This window comes from Enhydra lutris, unplaced genomic scaffold (assembly GCF_002288905.1).
Source record: "Enhydra lutris kenyoni isolate GAN:26980312 unplaced genomic scaffold, ASM228890v2 scaffoldscaffold66, whole genome shotgun sequence".
Taxonomy (NCBI): domain Eukaryota; kingdom Metazoa; phylum Chordata; class Mammalia; order Carnivora; family Mustelidae; genus Enhydra; species Enhydra lutris.
Window position 1 is genome coordinate 14,612,695 of NW_019154150.1, and position 13,962 is coordinate 14,626,656.

Genomic DNA, 13,962 nt, shown 5'->3' on the forward strand with positions numbered 1-13,962 from the left:
CATAGCAGGAATTAAGAATGAAAAAGTGTGAGAAATAACAGAATAGAAGATGGCATCATCAGGAGCACCTGGCACAATTTCAGGTTACTCTGGGAACTTCTCATTATCCAAAGGAACTTAGTTCACAATATGCATAATTCAGAAGTTTCCCAAATAACTCATGACACATTACTGCATTTTTAAAGTAAGTATAATTTCTCCCAAGTTTCATTTCAAATTAGATAAAACATCAGCAAACACCCAGAAAAGAACAGTACACGAATGAAGGACACCAGAACCTCAGGAATTAACACCCATCCCTCCCTGGTCAACTCAGGCAGCATAGAGGATGCAATGTTTAATAAGGAACAGCAACAGGAGTGGGCCAGTATCTTGAGAACACGAGGTACCCAGTCGCTGAAGGGAGGGAAGCACAGGCTAAGGAACAACCTGGGTGCACAGAGACAAAAAGATGCTTCCAGAACTGCCCCCCACCAAATACTCTCAGTGACAACAGCAATCACCAGGGGGACAGACCACCAGCATGGAGCCAGGGGTGAACCGAGCACATCACTCGGGGTGACTTACAGGTCCCTTCTGCAGGGGCCTTCTGCTCAGACCCACAGGAATTCCTACAACAGCACAACATACAGTCTGCAGTCACCGCCACAGGAAGCCCCAAGCACAAGGACACCACAGGGGTGCAGACAACTCTCAATTCCAGTCTTGGCCTCCAGCCTGTCTTCCCAGATTCTGCCACAAGGCACCCCTTACCTCCACACATTCCATGACATCTACCTACATCCACCTCTCCTTCATGGCATCCGGCATCAAGAAGCAACTATTTTCTAAACAAGAACCTTCACAGCCCCTGGATATTTCTGAATCTATACATCGATCTTTCCCCAGAGAATGTCCTACTGATGTCTAGGACACTGTCCATGATAAGGAGATTCGTTCAGGCTTGCTGCTCAAAGCTGGGGTTCATTATTCACAATGCTATTTAGTATCCCACCGTGTAAAGGTGCCACACTTTGTCCATTCTACTGTTGATAATAGGGGTTATTTCACGCTTAGGGCTTATAGTTACAAATTATGCTGGTAATATACATTCTTGAGCATGTCACTTGGTTACAAGACAAGGGGTGCTGGCTTATGGAGTAAAGATGTCCTCCATTTTCCCGAGAGCCTGTGCCCAGTCACATTCCCACCAGCAGCATACAAGCCTTCCTTCTGTTCAGTACTTTCACTAACATTTAGGCTTTTTCATCTTTGCCAACCTGGCAACTCCCTTGGTATGTCATTTTGGTTTTGATTTGCATTTCTCTGATGCCTCAATACTCTTTATAGTGAATTTTAGAATTTATATTGGCTAGACCTGGTTATTAAAGTCTGCCTTCAAATATCACAGCAATCAGCCAATCTGTCAACACTTTGAGATCTATCCAGAAAGAAAGCATATATCCAGAATAAAGTTATTTTTTACCACATCTACCACTACGAACCTAGTCCAAGTCACCACCACCCCTCATCTGAACTACCACATACCACTGGCTCTTAGTGTTCTGATTCTACCTTACCCCTGTCCTTGTAACACAGTGATCCTCTTCGAACATAAGCCCTATCAAGGCTCTCTCCCCTGCTCAAATTCCTCTAATATCTTCCCATCTCATTTGGAATAAAGTCCCAGTTCTGACCAAGGCTTACAACAAGGCTTGGGATGACCAAGTCCCTGGCTAGCTCAGTATCTTCTATGTCCTTCTCCTGAGTCTCCCTCTCGCTCAGTTCCAGCTATATCACCTCTGCGTTGTTCCTCGAAACATGCCAACCACTTCTCCATCGCCAATCCTGTGCACCTGCTGTTCACCCTTCCCCCAGCTAAGGGAAATGTCCCCCCACCACCCCAACCCCTTCAGGTCTCTGCTTGGATGTTCCTCTCCATCTTGGGTTTAGATGACCAACCCATCTAAAATGGTGCCACCACCACCTTATCCTTCCCACACCACTAGTCTACTTTTATCTTTTTCATTGCATCTATCACCGCCCAATGCTACATATCTGCTCATTCTCACTCTTTCCTCACACTAGAACATGGACTCCATCAGAACAGGGATTTTTAGCTCTCTTGCTCAACACTGCACCTTAGTACCTAGGGAGTACCTTGTATATAAACAGCCACTGACAAATATTTGTCAAACGAGGAACAAAAGAGTATCAATACAATAAAACAGTATCTATGAATTTCTTCTAGAATAAGAACCTGCCTCGAGTAATGATCTTCCTGCATAGAACACATCACCATGCCCATAAGAAATACTCAAGAAATGTTCAATTAGTAAAAGAACAACAATTTGTCTAGCCCTTTCCTATTCCCTTCTCTTCCTTCCAGATCTTCTAAACCAATGTAGAATTTACTTCCGTGCTACCATTAATATTTTCAGAGCATATTTATTCTTTCTGAAGAATCCATTCTTTCTAGGTTACATGTCACATTAACAGCTATCATTTGGATTTAAGTATTAATGATTCATTGTTTATATTTGCTTCTTTACCTGAAAATTTGATTATAGGGAGCTAGTCAAGTAGCTTGCTCAAGTTCAAGTTTTTTTTAGAAATGTTGGTGAAGGGGCGCCTGGGTGGCTCAGCAGGTTAAGCCACTGCCTTCGGCTCAGGTCATGATCTCAGGGTCCTGGGATCGAGCCCCACATCGGGCTCTCTGCTCAGCTGGGAGCCTGCTTTCCCCTCTCTCTCTGCCTGCCTCTCTGCCTACTTGTGATCTCTCTGTCACATAAAAAAATAAAAAAATAAAATTAAAAAAAAAAAAAAAAGAAATGTTGGTGAAATTAAGACTGAGTCTCTGAATTTCTGAAAAAGTCTTCCTTTTGTCCTCACAAGCAGGCAACAGGGTAGCTGCACGGAGAAATTTAAGGTCACACAATCCCTGAAGTTTTGTTCTATTTCTATTGTTTTCGATATCTTCAGCTTGTAGTGTTACAAGTAAGTTATATGCAAGTCTAATTCGCTTTTGTTTATAACCTGAGTTTTGGTTTTATTTTTCTCTTGGTAATTACAAATTTCACCAGTATAGGTCTAAATGTGTACATTTTTTCAATATCTTGCCTGACATTTGGTGAAACCTTTCATCTAAAGATTGAGTCTTTCTTCAGCTCAGAGTGAAATTTTCTTCTATTATTTCTTTCATGAATGTTTGCTTTGATCTAGCCTTGAAATCCCATTATGTTTATCTCAGACAAGTACAGTCCAACAGAAATACAATTCAAACCACAAAGGTAATTTTAATATTTCCAGGAGCCACATCAAAAAATAAAAAGAAATGAAATTAATTGTAATAATGTATTTATCCAAATAGATCCAAAATATTATCATTTGAAAATGTAATCTATAAAAAATTTACAGGTGAGATGCTTCCCCCCCACACCCACATACTGAGTCTTCAAAATCTGGTATGTGAGCTCTACTTGAAGCTCATCTCAATTCAGACTACCTGCTTTTCAAAAACTCAAACATCATTTTGGGCTACTGTCTGCCATACTGGACAGCAGAACAGATCTTCTGGAACTCTCTTCCATTCTTTTGTAGTTAATAATTTTTAACTCTTCTCTTTTCCTTCTGAATCCTAAAAGAATTCATGCAGCTCATCTTCAAATCCACTAACTCAGCTTCCTCAAGTATTCACCCCACTCATTTTGGCACCTATTGAACATTTTAACTCAACAGTCCTATTTTACATCTTCAGGGTCTCACTCTTCATGGCACGCTGCTCCTGAGTACTGACTGCCTGTTCTGATTATCTAGGAATGCCCTCTAGAATGTCAGGACTTGTCGTAGAATTTTAATTTCTCTTTCATCTCCTAGAGTACCACTCTGCTTCACTGGAAACCCTTCCTCTGAGTCGTCAGAAGAAGCCCCCCAACTTTTGAGCTAAAAGCCTCTCTGCTTAGTGATACTGCCCTATCTGCTTGGTCTTAGAAAAGTCAAGCTTGTACATCTCTGATAGCCAAGTTGGGTACCACCAGGGGTTGCTAAGGTCACAATTCATTCTTTTTGGTCCCATAAAAAGAAGAAAAAGGTTAGTCTTAGTGACACAGGGATCTCACAGTTTGCAGTTTGCAGGAAGTAGGGATGGAATTAAGAGCAAAGGAAATGCAGGGACCTTAAATTAACTGTCTGTGCATGGCCACTCAGATCAGGGATAACTGGGATGCCATCCCAGCAACTGGCTGGGAAAGCAAAGTTACAGAACATTTTCCATCACTACAGAAAGTTCTATTGGACAATACTTGGCTAAACAAGTCCTCTTCAAGCCCCAACTACCACACCATCAGGTCCTGGTTCTACAAAAACCCCCTCTCTTCTACCCGCTTCCTTCTTCCCACATTCTCCTTCCTTCAGAAGTTCTTGCCCTTGCCCTTACAAACCTTGGTTCTTTTTGCCTATTTCAACTCTCTTTTTTTTAAGATATTATTTATTTCAATCTCAAGTAGGTGGAGAGGCAGACAGAGAGAGAGAAAGAGAGAGAAAGGAGGAAGCAGGCTCCCCACTGAGCAGAGAGCCCGATGCGGGGCTCGATCCCAGGACCCTGAGATCATGACCTGAGCCAAAGGCAGAGGTTTAACCCACTGAGCCACCCAGGTGCCCCGCCTATTTCAACTCTTGACATTCCCCTAGTCCAAGGGGTAAAGGATGCTCAGAAAGGCAGTACAATGGTAGCATTCACTTGATGGGACTTAGATTTACTAAACGCTTCCCAATAGCAGTATTTTCAAAATATTTCAAAATTTCTTTCAAGCACGCATGGCCATTAAATACTTGGATTGTTGTCCGAAATAAGTGACAACTGGTGAGGATAAAAACATGAAATACAGGGTTGAAAGGATTTTATTTTTTTTTTAAGATTTTATTTATTTATTTGACAGACAGAGATCACAAGTAGGCAGAGAGGCAGGCAGAGAGAGAGGAAGGGAAGCAGGCTCCCTGCTGAGCAGAGAGCCCGATGCGGGACTCGATCCCAGGACCCTGAGATCATGACCTGAGCCGAAGGCAGCAGCTTAACCCACTGAGCCACCCAGGCGCCCCTTGAAAGGATTTTAATTGGAATTATGAGCTATGCTTCAACTAGGAAATAAATTAAGTATAATAAAATGTTGAGTAGACTACAAGAAAACTAGGAATGAAATAAGGGTTATCCAAAAATTCCTGAAATAATGATGAATAGAGTCCACAAGCCTTTTAACTGCACCGTTATCACCTTTAATAACGAATAGGTTGTAAATGTGCAGCTGTATTTATGCCTAAGGGTCTACTGAGGTTATTTTATAATTGCCACAATTCCACAAAGAAAACTTAAGTGAAGGTCAATGAAAGCTGCGTGTTCTAAATTACAAAGTCAGGAACAACCTTTTTTTGTCATTTGTAACATTCCAGTAATAAAAGAGAATTACCTCAGTAACCGGTGTATTTTCCTGGAGCTCAGTTGTGTGCGAGGCCAGTAAACCAATCACCCGAGCAACCTTGGCCCGTCTGTTAATGGAGAAAAATAAACTCTGAAGAAGAGAGTTAGAGACCCAAGTAACTAGCCCTACTTAGTTACATTACACAATTCTAAGCATTAATGTAAGATCAAAATGAGGCGTGCTAGGATGAGCATTCACTCCCCCACATATATGGCCCTCGTGTACAGGAAGGGACAAGAGCAGCAATGCCCTCTGCAGGGGATTGAGTCTAATAGCGACTCAAGTTGACCAAGTTGGGCTTTTGTGATAGAATGCCAGATAAACTTTATGAAGGGCCTTAACCAGAGAGGAGAAAAAATGTAATGAATCCTTTTACTTCTGGGTACAGCAGTATTTGGCTAAAGGTTAGGTCCCACTTATTAGCAGACCAAGGGTTTTATTCATAAGCGATAAAAAATAACAGAACAGTTAAATATTTATATATCCACTTTTATAGAAATTTTTTACAATCCTTGATCTTACAAATATTGTTCCAAAAACTACTAGTTTTAGTGAGGTGTTTCTGTATCATTATTCAACAGAAAATAAGGTCAATAAATTATTACATACCATTTTCAGATGATTTGCAAAAGTTCAATCAGAAGATTTTTTTAATTAGAGAAAATAGTTGGACATGTGAGTTGATGAGAACTGTATTTTTTTTTTTAAGCACTGTATTCATATTGATGCTTGCATGCTCTCTGGGCTAATCACTGTGTATACCAGCCAGAGAGTCTCTTAACTTTTCCGGTTCTTAACTACACAGGACCCACGGAGGGAAACAAATCAGACTCCAAGAAGGACCACAGGAAAGTATTCATGTTATCAGAACTCTAACATACAGACATCATTCTTACAGATTTCAATACTTCTTGAATTAACCATTCAAATCTCGTAACATTTACAAATTAAAGAAGTCCTAGGCATTTGTAGGACGAGCATCCTGCCTCTAAATAAAAACATTACACTGTTATTTAAATTTTAATTCCAGTGTACTTCAAGCAGTGTTATAGAAGTTTCAGGTGTACAATACATTGATTGGGCCAGTCCGCTCCTTCACCCCCGTCACCGGTTTCACCCATCCCCCGCCCAACCCAGCTCCTCTCTGGTAACCATCAGTTTGTTCTCTATAGTTAACAGTCTGGTTTCTGGTTTGTCTTTTTTTTTTTTCCCTTTAATTCCATATATGAGTGAAATCATATGGTTTTTGTCTTTCTCTGGCTGACTTATTTTGCTTACATCATACTCTCCAGCTCCATCCATATTGTCGCAAATGGCAAGATTCCATTCTTTATGGCTGAGTAATATTGCATTATATCTTCTTTATCCATTCACCTATTGGTATACACTTGGGCTGCTTCTACAGTTTGACTACTGCAAATAATGCTGCAAAATACATAGGGGTGCGTGTATTCCTTTGAATTGGTGTGTTTGTATTCTTTGGTAAATACTCAGTAGTAATTACTGGATCATATGGTAGTTCTATTTTTTAATTTTTTGAGGAACCTCCACACTATTTTCCACAGTGGCTACACCAGTTTGCATTCCCACCAACAGTGTAAGAGGGTTCCTTTTTCTCCACATCCTCACTGGCACTTGTCTCTTGTTGATTTTAGCCATTCTGACAGGTGTGAGGGGACAGGTCACTAGTTTTGATTTGCATTTCCCTGATCATCAGTGATGCTGAACATCTCTTCATGTGTCTGCTGTCTTGTCAAGGTCCTCTTTGGAGAAATGTCTAGGTCTTCTGCCCATTTTTTAATTGGATTATTTGTTTTCTACGTCTTGAGTTATATAAGTTTTATCAATAGATCATTGGCAAATAACTTCTCCCATTCCGTAAGTTGCCTTTTAGTTTTGTTTCCTTCGCTGTGCAGAAGCTTTTATTTTGATGTAATCCCAAGAGTTTATTTTTCCTTTTATTTCCCTTGCCTCAGGAGACATCTAGAAAAATGTTGCTATGGCTGATGTCAGAGTCATCACTGCCTATGCTCATTTCTAGGATTTTGAGGGTTTCAGGTCCCACATGTAAGCCCTTATTCCATTTTGAGGTTATTTTTGTATTTGGTGTAAGAAAGTAGTCCAGTTTCATTGTTTTGCATGTGACTGTCCAGTTTTCCCCAACACCATGTGTTGAAAAGATGGTCTTAACAAGATTATTCTTTAAAAGTGATCATTTTGGGGCACCTGCGTGGCTCAGTGGGTTAAAGCCTCTGCCTTCGGCTCAGGTCACGATCCCAGGGTCGTGGGATCGAGCCCCACATCGGGCTCTTTGCTTAGCAAGGATCCTGCTTCCTCCTCTCACTCTGCCTGCCTCTCTGCCTACTTGTGACCTCTGTTTGTCAAATAAATAAATAAAATCCTTAAAAAATAAAAAATAAATAAAAGTGATCATTTTGAAAAAGATTTGGTAGGACACTGGACCAAAAGTTACAAGAAAAAGCACCTAGTCACTGCTCTGCCACTGACCCATTTTGTGACCACAGCCAAGTGAATTATGCTTCAATTTCCACATGCATGCAATTTCAAGGGATAGATGGATTAACTTCAAAAAAAAATTTTTTTTATAATGATAAAACACTATCAAAAACTGACTACTGAACTAGAGGATGCAAGGCAAAAGCTTATCTTGGTTCTAGGGCAAACCCAAACGTACTTCCAAACACTAACCTGTTTTTTTCTATGTACGAAAGTAAATACTGTCTACAAGACTTACCCAACTGAAAGAAAAATGTATTATAACATATGGATTAATTTCTCCAATCTCAGCAGATACAATCCCTATCAGAACAAGAGATAAGGGGCGCCTGGGTGGCTCAGTGGTTAAAGCCTCTGCCTTCGGCTCGGGTCATGATCTCAGGGTCCTGGGATCGAGTCCCGCATCGGGCTCTCTGCTCGGCAGGGAGCCTGCCTCCTCCTCCTGTCTCTCTCTGCCTGCCTCTCTGCCTACTTGTGATCTCTCTGTCAAATAAATAGAAAAAAAAAAAAAAAAAATTTAAAAAAAAAAAAAAAAAAAAAAAAAAAAAATCTTAAAAAAAAAAAAAAAGAGATAACACACTATCTTAACATTCTTAGTTTTAAATTATGAAATACTTAATAAAAACCTTACTCAATTTATACCAAATACTTACATACAACTATATCCTATATACGATGCCCTCAAAAAAGACTTCTTCTCATAAACAGCTTTCTTCTTAAATGTCACCACTTTGGATGTCCCTAGTGTCCTGTTACACTGTACCTCAGAAGTGTCCCCATATTCATGACATTATGCAAAACTGCACTGGCCAGGGCGCCTGGGTGGCTCAGTTGGTTAAAGCCTCTGCCTTCGGCTCAGGTCATGATCTCAGGGTCCTGGGATCGAACCCCGCATCGGGCTCTCTGCTCGGCAGGGAGCCTGCTTCCCTCTCTCTCTGCCTGCCTCTCTGCCTACTTGTGATCTCTGTCTGTCAAATAAATAAATAAAATCTTTACCAAAAAAAAATTATTAAAAAAAAAAAAACTGCACTGGCCAATAACCTTCATGCAATGACAGATAGGTTCTATATCTACACTATTCAAAAGAGTATCCATTGGTCACATGTGACTATTAAACACTTAAAATAGAGCTGGTACAAGTTAAGAATGTTTTGTGGAATTACTTTGAAATTTAAATTTTAATAACCACATACAGCTAGAGGCTACGTTAGCAGAGTAGATCTAAAAGTACTCTCTTCTTCATGTGTTTACTTGTGTATTATCTGTTCCTCCACCAGCCTAGAAGGCCAACGAAGGCAAGGCCTTGGTACTGCTCACCAATGCCAACATCAAGAGAGTCCCTTGCATCAAGTAGGCCCTGAATAAACAGAACATCGACATCAAATATAAGGTAACTAAACACCTTAGTAGGAAAGGAGTGACTATATCACTGCATGAGGTCAAAGAAAGAAGAAAGGGTTTTCAATATAAACCTCAAAAAAAGGATTTTAGGCTGAGAAAAATATTCCTTGTAACTAAAAGCAGTATAAACTATAAAGGGTATTACTACACACCATGTAACAAAGAATTAAAAGTATACCCAAGAGTAGTGGGAAACTTCAACCAACTTCTTTTCCAAGCACTGCAAGGAGGCTACAATGAATACATATGTACAAGCATTCAGGTGCCTAACGCCACCGGACTTCATCAAGGTTCACTACAAAGTTACAGTCATCAAGACAGTGTGGTATTAACAAAAGAATAAACAAAAGGATCAATGAAACAGAACAAAGGACTAAGAAATAGACTCACATTAACACACTTAAAGGATCTTTGACAAAGAAGCTAAGGCAATACAATGGAGCAAAGATGGTCTTTTCAACAAATTGTACTAATATACATGCAAAAAAAAAAAAAAAGGAAGAATCTGGAAACAGATCTTACTCACTTTATAAAAATACAAAATAGATCAAAGACCTAAGAGTAAGATGTCAAAGTATAAAACTGCTGGAAGGTAACATAGGAGAAAAAAAACTTACATAACCTCAGGTGTGGCAAGGACTTTTTAAGATACAACCACCAAAGGCACAGTCCATGAAAGAAATAAATAACCTGGACTTTATCTAAATAAAAACTTCTATGGGCACCTGGATGGCTCAGTTGGTTAAATGACTGCCTTCAGCTCAGGTCATGATCCCAGGGTCCTGGAGGCCCATATCATGCTCCCTGCTCAGAGGGGAACCTGCTTCTCTCTCTCCCTGCCACCCCCCCCCCCCCCCCGCTTATACTCTCTCTTGAATGAATGAATGAATGAATGAATGAAAGAAAGAAAGAGATTTCTATTCTGTGAAAGATAACATAAGGAAAATGAGAAGACAAGCCACAAAATGGAAGAAGATATTTACAGAAGGCATACCTGATATAAGACGGTCTTTCACAATATACAAAGACCTCTTAAAACTCAGTAAGAAAACAACCAAATGAAAAAACGAGCCAAAGATCTTAACAGATACCTCAGCAAAAAAGATAAACAGATGGCAAATAAACATATGAGAAAACACTCCACATCATATGTCAACAGGGAAATGCAAATTAAAACTATATACTACTAAACCCCAATAAGTATGGCCAAATTCCAAAACACTGACAACACCAAATGTTAGCAAGGCTATGGAGCAACAGGAACTCTCATTCATTGTTGATGGGAATGCAACATAGTATAGCCACTATGGAAGACAGTTTGAAAGTTTCTTACAAAATTAAACATACTCCTACTAAACAATCCAGCAATCCTACTCCTTGGGCCTTACCCAAAGGAGTTGAAAGCATATGTCCACATGGTGTTTACAGCAGTTTTATTCATAAATGCTAAACTTGGAAGCAACCAGGGGGTCCTTCAGTATGTGAACAAACTGTGGTACATGTAGACGAAGAGATATTTGGCACTAAAAAGAAATGAGCTGTCAAGCTATGAAAAGAGATGGAGGAACCTTAAATGCCTATTACTAAGTGAAAGAAGCCAATCCTGAGGATACATATTGTAGGACCCCATTACTGTAGGATTACCAGTAGGGCATTCTAGAAAAGGTGAAACGATGGAGAAAGTAAAATTTCAGTGATTGTCAGAGGGATGAATAGGCAGAGCACAGATTTTTAGGGCAATGAAAATATTCCATACAATACTATAAGGACAATACAGGTCATAATGCATTTGTCCAAGCCCATGGAATGTATAAACCAAGATTAAACTGTAAACTATGAACTGTGGGTGATTACACCATGCCAATATAGGTTTATCATTTCTAACAAACATACTGCTCTAATAGGGGTGGGGGGGTGATAATAGGGGAGGCTAGCCTGTATGGGGACAGGAGGCATAGGAGAAATCTCTATACCTTCGTCTGAATTTTGCTGTGAACTTAAAACTGCTCAAGTAAATAAATAAACAAACTCAATAAAAACAAACCAAAAAAGCGAATCTTATGATATGTGAATTATATCTCAACAAAAGAGTGAGAAAGCAAAAGGGAATGAAGAGTAAAGAGACAGGAGGGGCACCTGGGTGGTGCACTCAGTTAAATGACTGACTCTTGGTTTCAGTTCAGGTCATGATCTCAGGGTCATAAATTCAAGCCTTGTGTTGGGCTCTATGCTCAGCACAGAATCTGCTTGAGATTCTCTCTCCCCTCTCTCTTTCCCTCCTGCTCTCACTCTCTGTCACAAATAAATCAATCTTTAAAAAAAAAAAAAAAAAAAAGAGAGAGAGAGAAAGACAGGAAATCCCACACCCATCCACAGGACTTTCAGGAGCAGAAAAAGGATGAAACACAGAAGAAGAGATCTTAAGGAAACAGGGAAGCTAAAGGAAGCCTGAAGCACTTAAACTTAATCTGGCATAGCAAATTAGTGAAAATACCTATACACATTCCAATAAAATTTCATGGCCTAGAGTAAAGAAAAATGCAGATACTGAGAAACAATCAAACTAGTCACATATAAAGAAGAAGAAAAAGACAGGTTGGCCCTGAGTCTTCCAGAGCTGTGCAAACAGAGGGCAAATTCCAAAGCACGGCACAGGGGTGAACAAGCCCAAGGGCACAAGAAGGTTTCAGTCAGCCCCCTGTGCCTAAACCCTAAAACCAGAGACAAAGCCTTGAGGAGGCAACAACTAGAGAAGCAGAGACTCAGAGATCTTGAATTTAAAAAGAAAAAAGGAAAAAAGAAAAAAGTAGAACTACTGAAAAAAATGAAATCCAATCAACTAAGAGGTAAAGCAGAGCAAAAAAATTTACAGAGAAACTGTATTTTAAAAACTGATGAACATTTACTTTACCTTATTCAAGTGTCAAACCTATACCAAAAATTAGAAAATCCTTCCTAAAATTTATATGAATGCCAAGGGACCCCAACCAAGAAACAATCTTGAAAAAGAGAAAAAAGTTGGAGGTCTCATACTTTGACTCCAGAACTTAACTGTTACAAAGCTATGGTAATCAAGACACTCTGGGACTGGCATAAAGACTGGTATTTAGACTAAATAAACCCTCACATATGTGAGGTCAAAAGATTATCAACATTATGTGGTCAAAAGATTATCAACAAGGGTGCCAATACCAATCAATGGGGAAACAACAGCCTTTTCAACAAATGGTGCTGGGAAAACTGGATATACATGTGCAAAAGAATGAAGTCAAACCCTTACTAACACCATATACAAAAATTAACTCAAAATGGATCAAAAACCTAAATACAAAAGCTAAAACTGTAAAACTCTTAGAAGAAATGAAAAGCTTTAAGACACTGAATTTGGTAATGATTTCTTGCATATGACATTAAAAGCACAGGCAACAAAAGAAAAAGTGGAAAATCTGAGTTTCAAAGGACACTATCAAGAGCAAAAAGGCAACCCACAGAATGGGAGAAAATATTTCCAAGTCACGTAATCTGATAAGGGGGTAACAGCCAGAAGATATGAAGAACTCTTACAAATCAACAACATAAAACAACCCAATTAGAAAACAGGCAAAGAACATGAATGGACATTTCTCCAAAGAAGAAAAACAGATGGTTAACAAATACATGAAAAGATTCACAACATTACTAGTCATCAGTGAACTGCAAATCAAAACCACGCGGGTGTACAGCTTCACACCCATCAGGATAGCTACTATTAAAAAATGATGATGAGGATGTGGACAAATTGGAAGCCTTGTGCACTGCTAGAAGGAATGTAAGATAGTACAGCCGCTGTGGAAAACAGTATGAGGTCTCCTCAGTAAATGAGAAGATAGAATTACCAAATAATCCAACAACTCCACTCCTAGGTATAGACCCAAAATAACTGATAGCAGGGACTCAAACAGATATTTCTATACCAATGTTCACAGCAGTATTAATTGCAATAGCCAAAGATAGAAGCAACCCAAGTATCCATCAACAAGTAAAAAGATAAAATGGAACACTGGGTGTTATACCTAAACAATGAATCTTGGAACACATCAAAAACTAATGATGTACTATATGGTGACTAACATAATAAAAAATTTTTTTAAATGTGGCATATACATCTAGGGGATATTAATCTACCTTAAAAAGGGAAGACCTTCTGATACATGCTACGACATAGCTGAACATGAAAACGTTAAGCTAAGTGAATTAAGTCAGGCACAAAAAGATAAATATCATATGATCCCAATTAATTTAGGTATAGAATAAGCAAATTCATAGAAACAAAAGGTAGAATAGAAGTTTACCAGGACTGGGAGAAGGAGGATGGGGAGTTAAAGTTTAATGGGTAATGGCTTCTTTTTAGGATGATGAAAAAGTTCTGGAAATTGATAGTGGTGATGGTTGCACAGCATTGTGAATATACTTAATACCCCTGAATTGTACACTCACTAAAATGGTCAATTTCATATGATGTATATTTCCCCAGTCAAAATCTTTAAAAAAAACAAAAAAACAAAAACAAACAAACAAAAAAAAAACCTGTATTATTTGACAGACAGAAATC

At 39.2% G+C, this 13,962-nt stretch overlaps 1 protein-coding gene across 3 annotated transcripts in view; it reads right to left on the reverse strand.

Annotated features, from left to right (window-relative positions):
- Positions 1-13,962, reverse strand: part of LOC111159058 (unc-51 like kinase 4) — a 618,913-nt gene that overhangs the window by 565,906 nt on the left and 39,045 nt on the right. For all 3 annotated transcript variants that reach the window (XM_022521436.1, XM_022521437.1, XM_022521438.1), the window contains one exon: positions 5,442-5,520. In XM_022521436.1, coding sequence (XP_022377144.1) covers positions 5,442-5,520 — 79 coding nt within the window. The remainder of the gene's footprint in view (positions 1-5,441; positions 5,521-13,962) is intronic.